General features: G+C 38.1%; 1 protein-coding gene across 3 annotated transcripts in view; it reads right to left on the minus strand.

The window, feature by feature from the left end:
- Positions 1-1,750: 1,750 nt before the first annotated feature.
- PTPN12 (protein tyrosine phosphatase non-receptor type 12) overlaps positions 1,751-18,239 on the minus strand; it is a 69,511-nt gene continuing 53,022 nt past the window's right edge. Inside the window, exons 12-19 of one of the 3 annotated variants that reach the window (XR_004981814.2) lie at positions 18,054-18,139; positions 9,720-10,684; positions 6,697-6,774; positions 5,268-5,356; positions 4,293-4,323; positions 3,660-3,776; positions 2,746-3,056; positions 1,751-1,941 (exon numbers count right to left, since the gene is read on the minus strand). Coding sequence is in view for 2 of the 3 variants with exons in the window: in XM_036400822.2 (XP_036256715.1) it covers positions 2,995-3,056; positions 3,660-3,776; positions 4,293-4,323; positions 5,268-5,356; positions 6,697-6,774; positions 9,720-10,684; positions 18,054-18,139 (1,428 nt within the window). In the remaining variant the exon portion in view is untranslated. Of the gene's footprint in view, positions 3,057-3,659; positions 3,777-4,292; positions 4,324-5,267; positions 5,357-6,696; positions 6,775-9,719; positions 10,685-18,053; positions 18,140-18,239 lie in introns of all 3 variants that reach the window. The other 2 variants (XM_036400822.2, XM_036400823.2) reach the window with 2 other exon arrangements.

Raw genomic sequence — 18,239 nt, forward strand, 5'->3', positions numbered from 1 at the left:
AGGTCAGCTTTCTTCTGAGCCTTGAGAATTCACATTTCTAAAACACAGAGAACTCGTTATTTTCAAGTGATAATTCACTGCATGATTTAATTAAATATGAGTATCTTTAGAAAAAATTAATAAATGGTATATTAGAAAAATTCTGAAAGACAAACAAGCCAATGCAGCAATTATTAATAAAAATAGCTGGGTTGAGTAGCATTACTGCTTCTTTGCTACAGTGATCAAGTCCATGCCTGAAAAGCTGCACTTCAGAGATGAAAGTTGCAGATTGCTTTCAGAAAAAGTAACGTGTAAGACTGGAACTAAACAGGATTGATTTCAATATACGCACAAAATGGTTTTAGTGATAATTTGCAAGCCAATGTAATGCTTAAACTCTTTTAGACTCCATTTCAAATAAACCACAAGTGAAGATCTAGGTTTTTTTGATGAAGCTGTGAAGATGATAACAATCCAAGTTATGATGTGAAACTCCTGAGCGTGAAGCATCCAGAGCTGCAGTTATCGCTGCACCACCCCCAACTGTGGATACACAAAGTAATGACATTGGGCAGGTTCCACCTTGCTCTTAAAACTGCCAGCTTATCTGAAATACAATAGGTGAAAATGTAAAACTCAAAGCAGGGAACAGCAAGCTGTGAATCAGCTCTGTCAAAAGAAACAGAAATCCATACTGACAATTCCAGTTTTTTATCACTAAAGCAAAGAAAGGCTGCAACCTTTCTTTGAGGTTTTTTTCTGTGACAAACAGCCTGGAATATGATCCACATCTGTGCAAAACAAAGAGGGGAAAAAAAAGATGAACCTGGATGTCCTTTAAATAAACATAACAAGATGGCCTGTATGTAGTGCACAGATTTGGGACAACCCTTGCTGTTAAGTGAAATTCAGCTGTGAAAACCAGAAAATCTACTACCTGCACATATTTGTGTTTTATTGGTGGACAAATATGGAAGGGATCCTTGCAAAGTACATCCAAAATATGTTTGGAAATTTTCTTATTTAACTTTTTTTCCCAAATGTTCCAATGATTTGGACTGCCCTTGGGTGCTGACAGCCCATCTTGCCTTACAAATCCACAGGAGCTCTGTAAGAGTGAAAGTCTGAGCTAATCATCTGCAACATGAGGGAAGGAAGACAAAGGTCAGGCCAGCCTTATTCTGCCAACTGCAGAACATTCCAGCTGTCTGAACCGTGCACAAGTCAGGAATATAGTTGATATAGATTATCCCAGGTGGCACATATCATTGAGTTATTTATTTTTAAATGAGTAACTGCAAAACTACATCCATGAAAAGTATTTATAGTGCACACAGTTCTTTGAAAGAGCTCCCCAGCTTGGCAGTCTGTCACATGTACAAAGCACATGGTGATTAAATCCAGAGTCAGAGACAGTAATTGCCAGTTACATCCCTTCAGGAGGTTACAACAGAGCTGCTATCGGGGCATTGGCTCTCTTTTAGCAGAGACACTGAAGGTACAAGTAGCACATCAATGTTCCCAGCTCAAGTTCAGATTAATATAGTTTCACTACCCAAAATGAACATTTTCTTCTAAACATTCTTCTTTGCTTCTCTGGCATTCTTGCTAGCCAGAACTTTTAAAGTAGTTACTAAAAATAAGGGTCTGAGTGTCAGTGTTCTGTTCAAGTATGAGATCTGTAAGCTAAGCCAGACTGCCATCCTTCACTGTGTTACACTTGGCTTTTGGACACAGTTTTCTTTCCTTAGAGTAAAAACACCCAGAGTGAGATTTTTACTTTCTTTAATTTAAAGATTGTATTACAGAAAAGTTTAGGTAAGGAATCCTTATAAGGATTAACTCTTGACATAATATATTGCCAAGATACAGTGTAGCTGCAAGGGCTCCAGGTGAACCTTCATATAAGTTGCTTTCTTACATACACAGTCGCTGAACAACATAAATTGTATTCCCCATCTGTAAGAGAAGACAGTGGTATTGAACAGTCCTTTTAGCAGTGTGTTCTGGTTTTCCCAAGTTAGAAACACGCCCTATTAAAACCGTAAAATCCTACTACACAGAAAGGTGACAGAGATGAACTTTCTAAAGATTGCAACTGATGAAACACTAAAATGAAAACTAAGGAGTGTTGATTATGTAAAATGGTTTCTCTTTTACTGGCAGGTCAAATATACTAAGAAACATACAAATCTTTTTGATAATCTAATTCCAGATGAACTCAAAACACTGAAGAAACATACACAGGCTAAGAGAATTCAATACTGTTCAAGGCACTTACTGAATCTCCATGACCAGATGAAAACCAGAACAAATCAGGTCTGACAATTAAACAGTATATAATATAAAAATAACCTTTTGCTTACAATTTACAAAATGCATTACAATCTTTATCTCTGCTAACCTGCAATTCTGGCTGTGTGTGTCCAGCAATTTTTGTAAAAAACCCCAGAAACTATTTTCTAAAACTTCAGGGCAAATAACTTACAAATAAGGTACACAAAAATTTAGATCATGCAGAGACTTCTTACATCTTCTGTTAATATTTTATGATTGCAACTTTATCAAATTATATACTGACTTGCCCTGTACATATACAAAATAATGCATACATGGTAATCAAATGTTAGCAAAAAGTAGTCCATAAACACAATCTGTCAAAAGTATTACTATATTAACATATGTCTACAAGCAGCGTGTAACAGGGTTAAAAGACATTAAGGCAATAATACTTGAAGTTACAAAATAAATCATATGTAATACTTTCTCCTAAGTGTAGTAAGGCAGGTAGATGGCCCCAGCAAAAGGTTGTTGTGATACTGGAATCCACTGTTGTGAACCACGTGTCAGGCTTTGCGTGGGCTGCGCTGCAAGAATGTACCATGGATAGTTAGATCTACACTGCTCTGTATTAGTCGCCCCCCAGGAAAGTGGAACTCTATTTCTCTAGTTCTCAGTGGCACTTGAGTTTTCCAGTATAATTTATTGATAGTATGTCCATTGGTTCTTGGATCATGTCCATTCTGAGGGTGGCTCTCTTGGTCCCCTGGGCTTTGCACAGCGGTTACCAAAACCTAAGGAAAGAAATGTATTTAATGCTTCTGTCTGCTGGGACAACACAGGCTCACAAAGGCTGGCAGCAGTCAGAAGATCACTAAGACATGGCTTCAGCTCCTACAGAATAGATTTACTCTCAGGGCCAGAAAACAACTTGGTAATACAAGGAATTCTGAAGGCACTCTGGCCATAGGAAATACAGATATGAAGAATTTGTATACCATTGTAGTTCAGTACTTAAACCTCACTGGAAAGTACTTTTCATTAAATACAGCGTTTGTTATATTTTTTCCCCTCCTTTTCTGCATACCTAAGCTGTTATCAGGTATTATTTCTGGAAGTTTTGAAAATTTACAAAACTTTACAAAAATTATAACCCATTTGACAAATTCTATATTTTATACACTTCAACTTTTTTTCAAAGTGAAACATGATTTAATCATTTACTCTGGGGAAAAGTTCTTCAGCACTGCTGAAGAGACTAGGCAGGTTTATTTGTCTGGGTTCTGCACCTCAGTGAGTTGGAGGGTGGCAGTAGTAGCAGCTATCCAAACCAGTACCGAGAGCAAATCCCCTGTTTAAGTCATCTAGTGATTATATTCTGAAAGAATTGTAATTACCAATATCTGTTACTTCTGCAGGAAATTCTGAAATTTGACCTCTTGTGTCAGTGGAACCAGAGAAAGAAATCTGAGGTAAAATGTCAGTTGGTGTTTTGTTGCTTCGTTCAGGACGATCTAGAAAACACACAGACCCCTCACTGTAACATCCACTTAGTCACCACTGTGGCAATGACACTTGTCATTAGAGTCCAGAAAACAACTGGCAGCAAATATTATTTACAAAAATAAAGCTTTGAAAGACAATTTCTCATTTCCTAAAAGCAAAACTTGAAAATTGTTTATGAAGTAAATGTTCAGTGACAGCAACATATTCCTGCTTTCCATATCTGGATTATTATTTGTATGGATTATTTGTATTAGTTTGTATGGATAGCTGAAATCCCACATAGCATCTATTTATAGCAAAAGCTCACAGTGCCATTTGATACATCTACATAAAGGCTTCAGTTCATGTTCTTTCTAAACTAAAGGTGCTTAGACATCATAGGTAACAATATATTTAGTATAATACAAGTATATTTGACAATATATTTAGATACTTTCAGAACAAACACCAAGTTCAGGCAAATTTTTGTTCAGTAGGAAAAATGTATTTTGAAAACAAAAATTAGAAAAGTTTCCACTACTTACCAGGTAGTATAGGTGAAGTTGTTTTCAAACCCTGTAAATTAGAGAGATATAAAATAATTACACAAACCACTTCCAGAAAACTAAAAGAAAGACAAAAATTTAAGATTATGAAAACTTCACCGAAATCATTCATGGAAATACTAATTTATCCCTACATTTTTGACTTGTCTCAACATTGACAAAAAATGCTATAGTAGTTAGTATGAGAATTTACTATTAGAACCATAGCATTTAATAAAATTTGAAAACATGACACTGCAACTTATTTGCAAATTTAGGTAGGTTAGTTCTCACACTACATTTACAGTCTTGGAAAATTCACATCTGTCTTTTTTGCCATACTTTTAAGTGAGACATTGGGGGCACATGAAAAAAAGAGACAAATGTAAAAAGGACTTTTGTGCTTTGAAAGTTTTGCCAACTGTTCATGCAGGATGACTGTGAGCTGGATGAGAGAAAAGTGAAATCTGATGGGCAAAAATGGTTTGTTTAAAATAAATATGGACATAAGGGAAAACCATTTTCAGGCAGCAAAACAGGTTGCTCATAAGAAGTGTCCATCCCTGGAGGTTCTCAAGACCCAGCTGGAAAAATCTCTGGTTAGCCTGGAGTGAGGCCCTGCAGAAGTTTAGATGAGAGTCTGCTGTTCTCTTCCAGTTTGAATTGGCCTAAGATCTATTAAGGGCAGACAGCAAGCTCCCTAAAAGCACCATATTTACACTCTTAAGGCCATAGTTTAACATATATTTAGGAGTGCTCCTTTTAAAAACACTGCTGACCTTAGAAAAACAGATCATTTTCTTGGAAAGAAAACATACTCTTCACATCAACTCAGCAGCTCAGACAGAGGAAAACCTGGCCAGTTGTAGATGACCAACAGCTGCAACTTCTCACAAGTATGGATTTTACTTTTAGCTGCAGCTCCCAACCAAAGCAGAGCCGAGTGCTGAGTACAGACTTGCCAGCTGCACTTACTGGGGAGGCTGTTTGCTCAGGCAGGTGCTGGTCCCGCAGCGCGCTCCACTCCGACTGCGCAAGCACTGCTGGCTTCAGCAAGGGCATGCCTGGGGAGAATTAACTCAGCTCAACATACTTCACATCTCCTCAGGATGAGGCATTAGTACACACCATTAGAAATGTGTTCTAAACCTCTAAACCTTTTTTTTTTTTTAAAGATTAAATGCCTGTAAAAACATGAAAATCTCTTTACATGAAAAGTGCTCCAGAAAAGGCAAAATGCCACAATATAACTCAAAGCACAAGAGTACAGTGGTTGAATTGTGGATGTTCATTTTGTTCCTTTGGGGGCTCCGAATCAACAGGGGAATTGGCTTCCTTTTCAAGGGCAATTTAGAACTTCTGTTACATCAGCTGGGCAGTAATAGTGTGTGTTTTACAGATCTGCTAAGTAAACATCCAAGTCAGGACAGCCACACCTGTCCTTTACTGACATCGTGCAAAAAGACAAACAAAATAGAAGTGGTTTTAGTGATTCCAGTCCTGGAGATATTTTTGAAGAAAATATCTCCAGGATATTTTCCTTGTGTGGTCACAGAAAAGCAACAGGTCCATAATAGGCAGAGAGAGGATCACTTTGACTCTGAACTACCTATGCTTATGATGCTCAAAGAACACATTTACAAAACTTCAGCATTTTCATGCTGAAAATATTTAGATTAACTACTTGGGCCCAAATTTTTTAAATTTCAAAATGACACTAAACAAAAGTCTCAGTAAACAACTATATCATTTTAGGTTTTCTGGAAGGTACCAAGCATCAACCTAATTTATCACTTCATTTCAATTCATCTGTTTTGTATTCTGCCATTACTAGCTTGATGAATGAACTATGACAATAGGAGCACATCATCTGCAAGTGCCAGCTTTCTCTTGCAGTTACCCTTTTGACAGAGTCAAAGAGTGAACTACAGAAAACTTGACTAACTAGGCTTGTTCACTACATGCAGTGCAGAATGAAGTGTCATCATCTTTCCTTTGCCCAAGAAAGGGGGATCAGATAAACAGTGTTCATGTGCCTACCCACTCCCTACCTGGGAGCAGTAGGAACTAGAATAGCTGGGAAATTCCCTAACAATACTGCATTTCTCCACTGTATCATCTCATTTCCATACCCTTCAGACTGAAAACCAGCTCTACTAATATTGAAGTCCCCAATTACTTAAATACCATATAACACCATAGTTAGTCAGAAAATGAAAAATAATTTCTCTGTGTTCAAAGGTGTGCAAAAGTTAAATCCTAAAATAAGCACTGCATATGCTAGAATTCGTTCCATTTTACAAATTGCTCCAACAGACTAACCAAAAATCAGGGGTGCTCAAATACAATACTGACATGCTCTTCACATTTTATCTCCAATTATCACCAAACATCAAAAACTCACTCTGTTCACTTGCTAACACAAATGATTCTGGTGTTCTTTCTGGGAGCGGGGGAGAGGAATCTTCACTAGCATCAGCATCTAAATCAAATATGATATTTAGATAAGTTAAAATACATAGATTTTACTCCTAGACTTTTAGCAGTTGATCTTTTTATATATGCAATAATCTTAAACTTGGTATAGTATCTAAAGCAAAAGAAAAATTTGCTCCAAGTATCATAAAACATTTTGGTTTACCACACTAACACTGTGGAGCAACTTCATCTACCAAGATTAACTTCACATTAAGGGCATAGGATCAGTTTGTGTGTTATGCAAGCAAGAAAACAAAAACACTTCCAGTCTAAATAATTTGGAGGGGGAAAAAAAACCTCAGTAATTCAAATGAATACTTTTTGTTCATTCTTTCAGGTCTCAGTTTTGCTTACCAAGTCCATGTTGAGGCCCATTGGCTCCCACACCACAGTTAAACAGCCTAGTGCAAGGTTCACTAGGCCTAAGGGTAAACAGGAGCCAGAGGAGATGGCTACTGCTGGTGCCAGTACCACATCCTGTCCCCAGCCTGTTCCCTCTCACCTCCCAGGAGTGTACTAACAAAAGCCATTCTGGCAGCAAAAGCCCCTCTCTGACCTGCTAAGAAATTTGAAGTAGTAATTAAAGGTTTAAAACAATTTAAAGTAGCTGCTGCCATAAGAAATGTCATCTGACAACTGTACTGTGCACAGGATTCAAAAATACAAAGACACATGTTAACTAATAAAGCCATGAAGCTTGAGCTGCCAGCATCCCCAGCTGCTGCAGGGACAGAATTCCATCAAGTTCTACAAGCCATCGTCTTCCAAGTGACTTCTGAGACCTGCTCCATCTCAAGGTTACATACAGCACAAGAAAACCTTCATTAACAGAAAGGGCCTCTATAAACCTATCAAATAAAGTCACCCTAGATATGCAATAACTGAAAGTGAGTTTTTAGGGTTTTGTTTCTGTGTTGTTTCTGTTTTATTGTTCTCTTTGTTTTTTTCCTTTTACCTCAGGGTACAACTACTTTTCACTTCATTTGAATGAAAAAGAGGATTTAACTGTGTGGTAAGATCGTGCACGAAGCAGTTATGGTTAGGCAATCAGGGTGCTGCTAATTTCACAGACAAGTTTCACTGCTGATTGCAGCCACATTCCCAGCTTCAGACAGAGGAGTCCTGAGCCAGTGTGAAAATGAGAAAGCCACTGTAAACAGGGTTTAGGTCACTGGTGCAAAGCAATCTAACCCTATATTCTTGAGTCCCTGAGGAATTACAAGACCTGCAACCAGGATATAAAATGGGAAGTGTTCACTATTAAACAAATGGGGAAGAGATACACCCTTATTAACAAGAGATAAATGATAAGAAAAATTAATGTTAGAATTTTAATCAGTTCCTGTGAAATCATCAACATACCAGCAGCACAAGGGCTGTACTGTTATTTCAAGACGTTTCTGATACACAGTTACATGAAACAAATTCTAGAGTGACATTTCTCCAATTCTTTATCATATTTATGACATATCACTTATTTTATTTGCATGTTCTTACAGCATCTACATAATGAGATGCACAGAGAAATGATAATTTCCAAACAGTGACAAACAATGATTGCTCTGGGAAAGAAGAAAAAAATTCTGGCTAAAAAGAAAAATACAATTGCTTGCAAATCTATGAAACAAATCCAAGGAGAACTGCTTGTAAGGTTGAAGTAACTATGACAAAAGGACTTTGTCAGCTTTGCAGAGCATCTTTTAAGCCACACTGTTTAACATATACAGGTATGTGCGAGTATTGTCCTGTGTTTACACAATCTAACCCCAAATCTATAGATCTATAGGCACAGATCACAATATCTATAGATCTATATCAAGATCTACAGAAACAGATTGTTTTTAAGGCTGCAAAACAGTTCACATCTCTGGATATATGACTTTTGGTGAACATTCAGTTCACAAAGCCAATACTTTGAATTCAGCTGGTTCTGCATCTTGCATAACACACTGAGCCCTATTTCACTTCAGAAAATCATGAAGTCTGCACAGACTCCTGAGATGAGGCCATCACTGTCAGCAGCTCCAAGCACAGCAGTCTGAGCTGGATCCAGAGGTTCATGTTCTTCCTTCAGCTCCACAGCTTTACTTCTTGTTTTGTTGGGCTTTGCACAAGCAGTTGCCAAGGCCTAATCTCTTCTTCCCTGCTCTGTCCTCCATCTGCACTAAGTGTGCCAGCCTGACTGAAATCTGCACCTGCATGTTTTGGGACACTTTTGCCTTCAATAAATGATGTTCTAACTTGCAAACTTTCGCAAAAAAAAACCCTCAAAAAAGTAGTAAAAGATAAAAAGCCACTAAATAATTTTCAATGTGCTAATAAAGCATAACTTGGATTTTTAGATGAACAGCTGTATTAGCTTGTCACCCCCAGCCATGTACAGAAAAAGAGGAAAGCACAGCTAAATATTTACAACACTATTAAAATGCAGGAGCCAAATCATGAGCAACTTTAAAGACCAATGCAGTGAATAAGGTTACATCTACATTTTTAGGAATGTACAGCACATCAACCAATAAGCATGAAATTGTTATGTATTTGCACAAGGCTGTTGAAAATGCTTTGACTAGTCAACCCTCAATTATTATAGACACTTCCATGAAATTGGGCATAGAGAAAAAATATGCACCAAATAATAACATAGAAACCTACAATTACATACAAACCTACAGGAATGCATTATAAATAAAGCGTTAAACAAATGCTCACAATAAAGCTCACAGTACAGCTTTTGAAGCAGCTAATCATGGTCTGTAGTACTTTATACCAAAAATAGCTCACATGCAAACTGAAAGCTGTCAGGAAAAGAGCTGTGCCCTCTCTGAAGCTGCCCTACTACACTGATTAAATTTACATTTAGAAAATTGCATTGCAAAGAAATTTATGTTGTCCAACACTACAGATGCAGCTAGATAAAGAGCAGCACTTCTGAACCTCAGTGAAACCTACCTTTGCCATCTTCAGAACATGTTACAGCTGTTAAGTCTTGCCTAGCAATAGACATTGGCAATACTTTTCTGGCAGAAATGTTTTCAGTGTTAGTGGCAGCAGAGACCGTGGCACTTGCGGTTGACACGCTGGACGCGCTTTCGCTCGTGGCCCTGTCGAAGTCCAGCTCATCCGTGTCAGAATCATCTGCGTGGAGAGGGTTAGTGAAACAGAGGGGTGCTCGAACACAAAGAGGAGTATGATCAATAGGATCACTGCAAGGATGCTCAGCTGGGCTGTTCGATACTAGAGAGAGAGTTTGAACACCGTGACACAAAGTATCTGAAGACAACTCTTCAGACACGGAGGTTCGCAGCGCATTTTCAGGCCCCTGTAGTGCCCACGTGGCGTGTCCCTTTTCTGTCAGAGGCAGACGGTCTGGTCTGGGTGGGGCATCAGACACCTGCTGACTCTGCAGAGCTTCTGGTGAAGGTATTAAGGCTGTGTTAGACTGTGGCACGCTGTACTCCATACATGAGTTTTGAGAAGCATCTACAAATGAATCCCCTGAAATCTGTTCCTGTGGCTTAAAGCTCTTATCAATTACACAGGATGACACAGGCTTAATTTTAATTGCATGTCCCCTGTTCAACAGGGAGTTGCCATCAAAGCTTCGTGGTCCCTCCTGCAGAGGGACCTTCTTGATCTCAAAACTTAGGTTGCGCTCCAGCCTCTTCTCTGTGTGTTCGCTGGGTTCGTTCTTCCCTGAATGTTCTGTGGACTTATTGTAATTCTCGTTGAGGTCTGTTGAATGCTCTGATGAAACCATGTGCAAAACTGGCTTTGGGTGGTATCTGTCATTGTCCTGCCACACCGTAGTGACTGTTTGATAAGCTGATGGGGGAGATGGTGTTAGGATTGGTGGTACTGGCTGAGGCTCTGGAGGCTGCAAGATTTCTTCTTTAGCATCTCCTTCTACAAGGCAACTGCAAAACAACCAAGACACAATTCTCTAAATTTTCTGCATTTTGACAAGATTTCAGCTATCTATCCATCTGCCACTGCAGTAGTTAATGCTGTAACACCAATATCAAACTCCACACAGAGTTTCCATTGCACACAGAAAATGGTTATAGAATATGACTAGTGAGGTAGGCAGGAATTAAGTCAACATCCTCAAAATGTCTTTCAGAATATCACAAGGACATTCATTCAGGCCACAACTAATCCTCACTAATAGTTCAAAGATTGCTCACATCCTTTCCCAGAAGCATTCTGCAAAGACATTGTAAGACAGGCCCTCTTGTGGCAGCATTTCACTACATTTTTCCTTAAGTGGCTCTGAGAAACTTGACATATGGAATTCAAATTTCAGTAAAGCCAAGGAAGATTTCTTTAAAAAAAAAAATCCTTACAGCCCACTTAACATTGAATATCTTCCTTCAATTTTATTTTTCTGTATATGCTCAAGAGGATTTTATTTTATGTTTGTGTATTTGATAGTCTTGGCTTAGTTGCAAACCAAATTTAGTCGACATGAGGTATATACAACATAAAAAATAATTTCAGTAGAATTTATGATCCAAATTATAGTGCATATTAGTGAAACCACAGCACTTATAACTGCAGTTCATCTCAAGCTACTTAGAAGAGAAGTTCTTCAAGCATATTGGTCTGATTAGATGCAGAGTTGTTGACTACAAACATTTAGCACACCTGATGAAGGCATTTTTATAATTTCCATTCCTTTAAACATCCAGGATGAACTGGACAAGCTTAAGAGCTGGGCCCATGAGAACATCATCAGGTTCAACAAAGCCAACTGCAAGGTGCTGCACCTGGGTTGGAGCAACCCCCAGCATCCATCCAGACTGGGGGTTAAACAGCCTGGAGCAGCCTGTGGAGAAGGACAGGGGGGGCTGGTGGACAGAGGCTGGACAGACCCAGCAGTGTGCAGAAACCAACCCACAGTCCAAAAACCAACCATGTCCTGGGCTGCATCCAAAGCAGCATGGCCAGCACATGGAAGGAGGGAATTCTGCTCTGCCCCTGCTCTGCTCTCATGAGACCCTCCAGCATAAGGAGGACAAGGTTGCACAAGAACTCTGTCTACAAGACAAAGGACAGGCTCTCATTATTTGTCTGCATGCCACATAATGAGCACAATCAAAGTACTGCTTTGGTTCCTCTACTTCCAAACCATGCCTAAGAAGGACCCAGCAAGTGCAAACACTTGAGACTATCATGACATATAGGGAAAAACCCAAAACAAAAAAAGCCCAAAGACTGTTTCATAACTGAGTTTACAAGAGCACTAAAAGCACCTGACTTGGGACAGGCTACAGCATGTGTTTCATCATTGTGACTTTATTAACACCAAACTATAGAAGAATGGGTTGCAGAACTAAAATCTTTATACAAGGGACTCCATACTAAAGAGAACCATTTGGATTCTCAGTTTGTGAAAATCCAAACCCCTCAAGTACTGCAAGCTTCCCAGCTTCCAAATGATCTTCTACCAGTTCCTGTATCTTTGTATCTGGAAAACCCCAGGTCCTCTTGCAGTCCTGGGTGATCTCTTCCATTCTCTGCCTGACTCCTGTCACAAAGAGTTGGGCCTCAAATTCCTCCTCCCAGCACTTGTATATCGCTGCTTTTCTTTACATTAAAACAGAAGAAATACAAAGCATGTCTAAGCAATTTAATTGAAGTAATTTGGGAATTCTTGCCTATAGTTGTTGAAAAATTAATAAGGTTGAGAATAAGGTGTTTGCCTGAATTAGTAAAGAAAAGACAGTAAGGTAAAAAAAAAAAAAGACAGTAAAGAAAGTAAAGATAAAACGGAGGGGCATTAATCTTGCTCCAATTTAATACACACTAAGGACAAGAGAATTCCCTCCTCTTGCATTTCTCTCCTCTCTTCCAAATAGGGAGGGAGACAGTGGGTACACTTGCACAAATATTTACACGCCCCCTTTTACCAGCAGTGGTGCTCATCTGTAATCTCCACTAAATCCTCCTACTGAAAATCACAGTTTTCCCTTATTGACCTGATTTTCCTGACCCAGAGTTATTAACAATCAGCAAAACTAATTCCTTCTCTGGCACAGACCTAATCTTATGCATTACAATAAGCTAAAGGAGCAAATTAGCATTCAACAGGATATAACAAGGATATAGGTCCACAATATCAGTCAAAATTCTTCACCAATTCAAAGGTTCTTCACCAATTACTGGTCAATACAATCACTCTACCCTTTGATCCACTGGTAAACAGAGCCTCACAGCTATGCAAACAGTTCCCTTAGATGTATCTGTAGAACTGATGATAAAGGAAATGCTGCACAAATCAGCAGCCCAGAAGTTGATTAAACACCTTCCTCCTACACATCTCAACAGAACTACTACAATGTTCATCATTACATTTGAAGTTAAATGTCACTTCTTCATTTTTAGATGAGAGCTTACAGTGAAGACATGAGAAATTATTTGTCAAAATCATTCTTTGCCTTATTAATATTGAAGGATATCTGTCCTCAGCAATTGAGATGCCCAAATAGCACCCTAATGTATTTTTTTCTCTTTAAATTCAGAAATAAATCCCAATAGGCAAGATTTTTTCCATTTTACTGATATTTTTAATACTACTATTTCACACGTTCTGCATTGCAAATAATGATTCTGTTCATTTCCACGCAGCAGAAATATTAGGACATGAACACATTCAGAAGATCTCTGTTTGGCACTAGTTTTTTCTAGAAGTCTTGTGAATCTTGGGCATTCTGGGCTGCAGCATAATGCTGTCTTTGGGCATGTCCTTCACCAGCTGTGCTCCACAGATATTTCTGCCCCCAGAGGCAGAAAATTATCTGCTACTAATACTCAAAAACAACAGGAGAAGTAAGACCAGATTGGTTTAAAGTACCAGGAAACTCACAGAAAGCTCATGAAGGAGCTATTGAGACAGAAAAGAGTCAGTGAAGCAAAGAAAGCCAGGCCATTCAAGTAAGAGAAGTAAGCTTCCCTGTACTATACCTTTAAATAAACACATAGGGTTGAAAACCTCATGGTGTGATGAAAAAATAGAAAGCTTTGTCATGACTCAGCCTTCAAGTGCCTCTTCAGATCCAAAAGCTCCTGATAATCTTGGAATGCCACTACCTTGGCACTGCCTCATTTACAGCTGGAAATGGAATTCCCCTGGGTGATTATGGCAGCTTTTTCATACACTCCCATTGCCACACAGCTGATGCAGCGCCCCAGTGCCTTCTCAGGTGTCAGGTAAACCATGAATTAGGCAAGAACACCTTTTTGCAATTATTTCTCATAGTAACAATTACACAAAATTTGTCAAAAGTACTATAACTTGTCCGGAAAAAAAAACCTTCCCACAGCTTTCAACCAAAAATGTATACAAGAAAAACAAGCCATTTATTGCTTTCTGCAATTCATTATAAATTTTTAGAATGCTTTAAAATCTAATCCATTCTACTCCTGATGGAAAAGAGCTACATTACTGCAACTGCACACAATAGGTTCAGATTTAAGTGAAACTTGGCCAGTGTTGAAAAGAAAAAAAGCCTTAAGTAATCCATGATTATTCTATGCAGCATACTGTAGGGTATTTCAAATAAAAGAGAGTGATGCCAAGGTCATGGAATGCAGCTGATATGAACAACCAAAAATAGATACCAAGCTCTACATCCTCCCTCATAATTAAAATAGGAAAATTAAACTCAACATAAGCAGACTGAAGCTAGACAACCACATTATTCTACTTTAGCATTAAATCACTGCCATCCACATGAAAGAAAAGCAACAGTCCAGGTAAGTGAAGCTGCTGCAAAAGTACTACAAAAATTAATATAAAAGTACAATGAATTAATAAAAACAACCAGCTGGTGAATTTATTTCTTAAAATTTACTTTCTGAGGCTTTTTGGTTTTTTAATTGTGGCATACGTGTTAGAGACAGTTAACTAAGAATACCCATCAATGAGTTTTATCTTAGCTTTGTAGGAGATAGAGATGGTTTTCAGGGCTTGAAATGAAATAGAGTAATACATAACCCTGGAAATGTATTTACTATCATTGGACTGAAGTCTGAACAGAATCTGATGAGAAGTTAAAATGCTACAGTATTTTACCCTTCCACCTTCAGACAGCAGCACATTGCTCTTCATTGCACTGCATACAAAAAAGCTGTTAAATCATCTTTGCTTTTTATGAGTTTATGTCTAAGTCTATGCTTTGATTTCAAACTGCATTTGAACTTGAAAATAAAGAAATTTTTGTAACCAAGCCTGGCTAAAATAAATCACCTCTTTTCCCCAGTACTTTAGAATCAACTACTAAGCACACAAATATTTCACAGACTAATACTGAAAGGCATTAAGGTGCTCCCTCTGAATTCTGACACATCAATCACCTAAAATCAAGTACTGTCTAAACTTAAACGTAAACTTAAAACTTAAGTTTTTTGCAGTCTCTTATATAACAAAGTTAAACCTTCCTTATGCCCTCTTCCTACCTTAACCTGAAAATAATTAAAACACAGCTAACAAAGACTTTCCATCCCCCAGGTCCTCTAAAGAGAGGTGACTTCCACAAGAAGTGATCATCAACTGCCAAGCAATTTCTAGGATAAGGTGCTGGTGTATGCACTAATGAGTTGTTCTTGTTTACCTCTGTAATAATCAAGGAGTAATATTAGAATATTTTTTATGTTGACATCAAACAGAGAGAGACATTAGGCTAAATGATAACACTCACATAATGTACAGCAAGTGTAATTACACTAAAGCACTACAAAGGGATAAAAGCTTGGAAGGCAATACAATTCCAAACCTCTGCAAAACAAGCCCAGCTAGATGCTTCATGGTGACCTAATAAAATACCAATTTAATACCAATATAATTACAATATCCTAAAGATACTCCAAACTTCCAAGAAGACAGAAAAGCAGCCTAGAAAGTATCACTCCTTCCCCAATACATGCCCAGGCCAAAGCAAGTACTAAAAGGATTAATTACAACTCTCTGAGTAAGCTTCCTCCCACTCATGGTAAAAGTCTGTAGTGACATCTCATCCTCAGCACAGACAAGAGCTACAGGATACGAGCTGCACTTTCAGAAGAAGAGATCCTAAAGTCTAAAGAAGATCCTGAGATGTTTTCATTAGACCACTACAAACAGAACAAGAGAGAGTGAGAAAGCCACCTTCACAGACAAATCCTGCCATGACCTGCATGGTTAGCCAGTGCAAAGGGCTGCAGAGGAGATGCCACCATCTCATCCAGCAGATTTGGGGCTGTCAGAAAACAACTAACAGGTACCACAGACTTTACTGTCTAAGCAAACATGGCTTAGTCAGTAACAATATGGAAAACAAGCATCCTGAGGCCTAGAATAAAATCCCATTTTTTTCCTGCTCACTCAGGATCACCTCAGGCAAGTTCACCTGAAACCAAGCTCACCCAAAGTACTCTGCACTATCAGTCCCTAGAGCCCTTCTTGCTTTAGAAAAAGCACATGTTCAACCTTCCATTTAAAAAATGCAGCTTGGTTTACTAAATATACATTATAAAGGCATTTACAACATAGGTTATAAAGAATGTAAAAGCCTTATTTCTTTTCAAAAATAGTAGCTTTAGCAACTCACTTGTAACTTCTTCAGAGACAGTGCATGTAAAACTCAAGTACACATTTGGCTGGCAACCTAAAAATGTTTTCCTGTACATATGGGGATTAAATTAAAATGTTTCACTGACTCTGCTCTCCCATCCTCCCCAGGAAAAGGATGTTAATCTATGCCAAAACATCCACAATACACAAAACCTGGCTCTATGTCCTGAGTCAGGCTGTAGATTTGTAAAATTACCCCCCACATCCAGAATAAAACATGCTCATTAGGGGGTATTTTGAGCAGATGTGACTAATAGCAAATGAAGTCTTTCCTCAGAAGCATCTTCCAGGAGGAGTTTAATTAATTGTTTTTCAAAAATAATCTCCATTTTAGAAAGACAACAGCTTTGCTAAAAGCTTCCATTTATTCACCTCTAAGAAATCAATCTGCCTGCCACTGCTGGCAGATGGGAAAGTATGATTTCATGGAAACAGGCCCAAAAAACCCCAGGCCTTGAGGAGAGATTAAAAGATTTTAACTTAATGCAGCAAGTAAAGAACAATGCAGTGCAGATAAGACAGATGTGTGCTTAAACATGAATTACATGAATTTTACATATGTTAATATTATATTAATATATAAAAATGATAAAAACTAAGGTTCACCTAAGATTATTTCAAGGAACACTAGTAAGGAAATCATCTATTGGACCAAAATCATATTTCTAAGCTCAGTGATGAAGTTTCAAGAGCTTGGAACTCATCATGAACACAGGTTAACACTCCTCTGTCATCATCTTAATCTACATCATTGAATACAGTCCCATTACCATCAATCCAAATAAGGTAAAAAATATATTGCCTACATAGCACCAACCTATCATTTGTTTGTAAAAGGCCCTAACCTACTTCCATCTCTTTCTTTATTTTAAAGGAATTCTACTTTACTTCTGCCTAAATATTATCCAAGAATATCACCTGGCTGGTGGTTTCTTATGTCATTCAACAGCTTTAGGAAACCCAAGTGCTGCCCTTGTATCTGTTTTAACACAGGCCAGATCACCTGCCAAAGGCCAAAGGCAACTGTAAGCTGCTACAAACCAGCTGGGGGACTTGGGCACCCCGTTCAGGAGAGCTGCTTCTTTAGCTGTCTTAACACTTGGGTTGGGCACCTGTTTTAGGGTGATGAATCTGTTGGTTCAGATTTCATTTTGGCTTCTGCAAAGCTATGCCTAAGCATTTTAAAAGCTAGAGAAGATTTTCCTCTGCTGAATGAAAGGATTCGTGAGACCAACTCTTCTCAATAATAACAGCATTTGGTTGTCATACTCTAGTCAAAAGCAGTATTTGTCTGAGATTTTTCTAGAATAAATGGGTATGTGTCATTATGGTTTTGTCTCCAAAAAGGAGGATTCAGTCATTATTTGAGGTTATTTGAAGTTTGTTTTGCTACTATCACCTAGCAGAATTAAAACATAAGTAGATCTAACATATCTGACTAGTAAACATGTCTATTTACAGATAATCATTGCAAGGTTGGTATATTTAAACACAGACATCACAAAAATATTGTAGCTTATATTTAGAGTCAATTATAAGACTTCTATTTGCATTATGTATATTTCTATTTATAAACACAACATATTAATCTTTAGTTTTTATGCTATCAGTAGCTTTATTCTATTTTTTATTTATCTTTCAGCCTAAAATAGTAGAGGATCACAGTTAAGTACCTGCGGGTCCGTGGAGGCTTTGGTGGAGGAGAATCCTGTTTCTCAGCATCTGAAGAACTGACAGCATTTTCTGTATTATTTTCATCCTGATTAAAAGAAAAAAGGATATTTTTACTCATGGCTGTAAAGCTGATACATAGAATATTTGAACTGTGAGGTCCAAAGATCTGTAATGACACTTGGCAG

This window comes from Molothrus ater, chromosome 5 (genome assembly GCF_012460135.2).
Source record: "Molothrus ater isolate BHLD 08-10-18 breed brown headed cowbird chromosome 5, BPBGC_Mater_1.1, whole genome shotgun sequence".
NCBI classification, from domain to species: Eukaryota; Metazoa; Chordata; class Aves; order Passeriformes; family Icteridae; genus Molothrus; species Molothrus ater.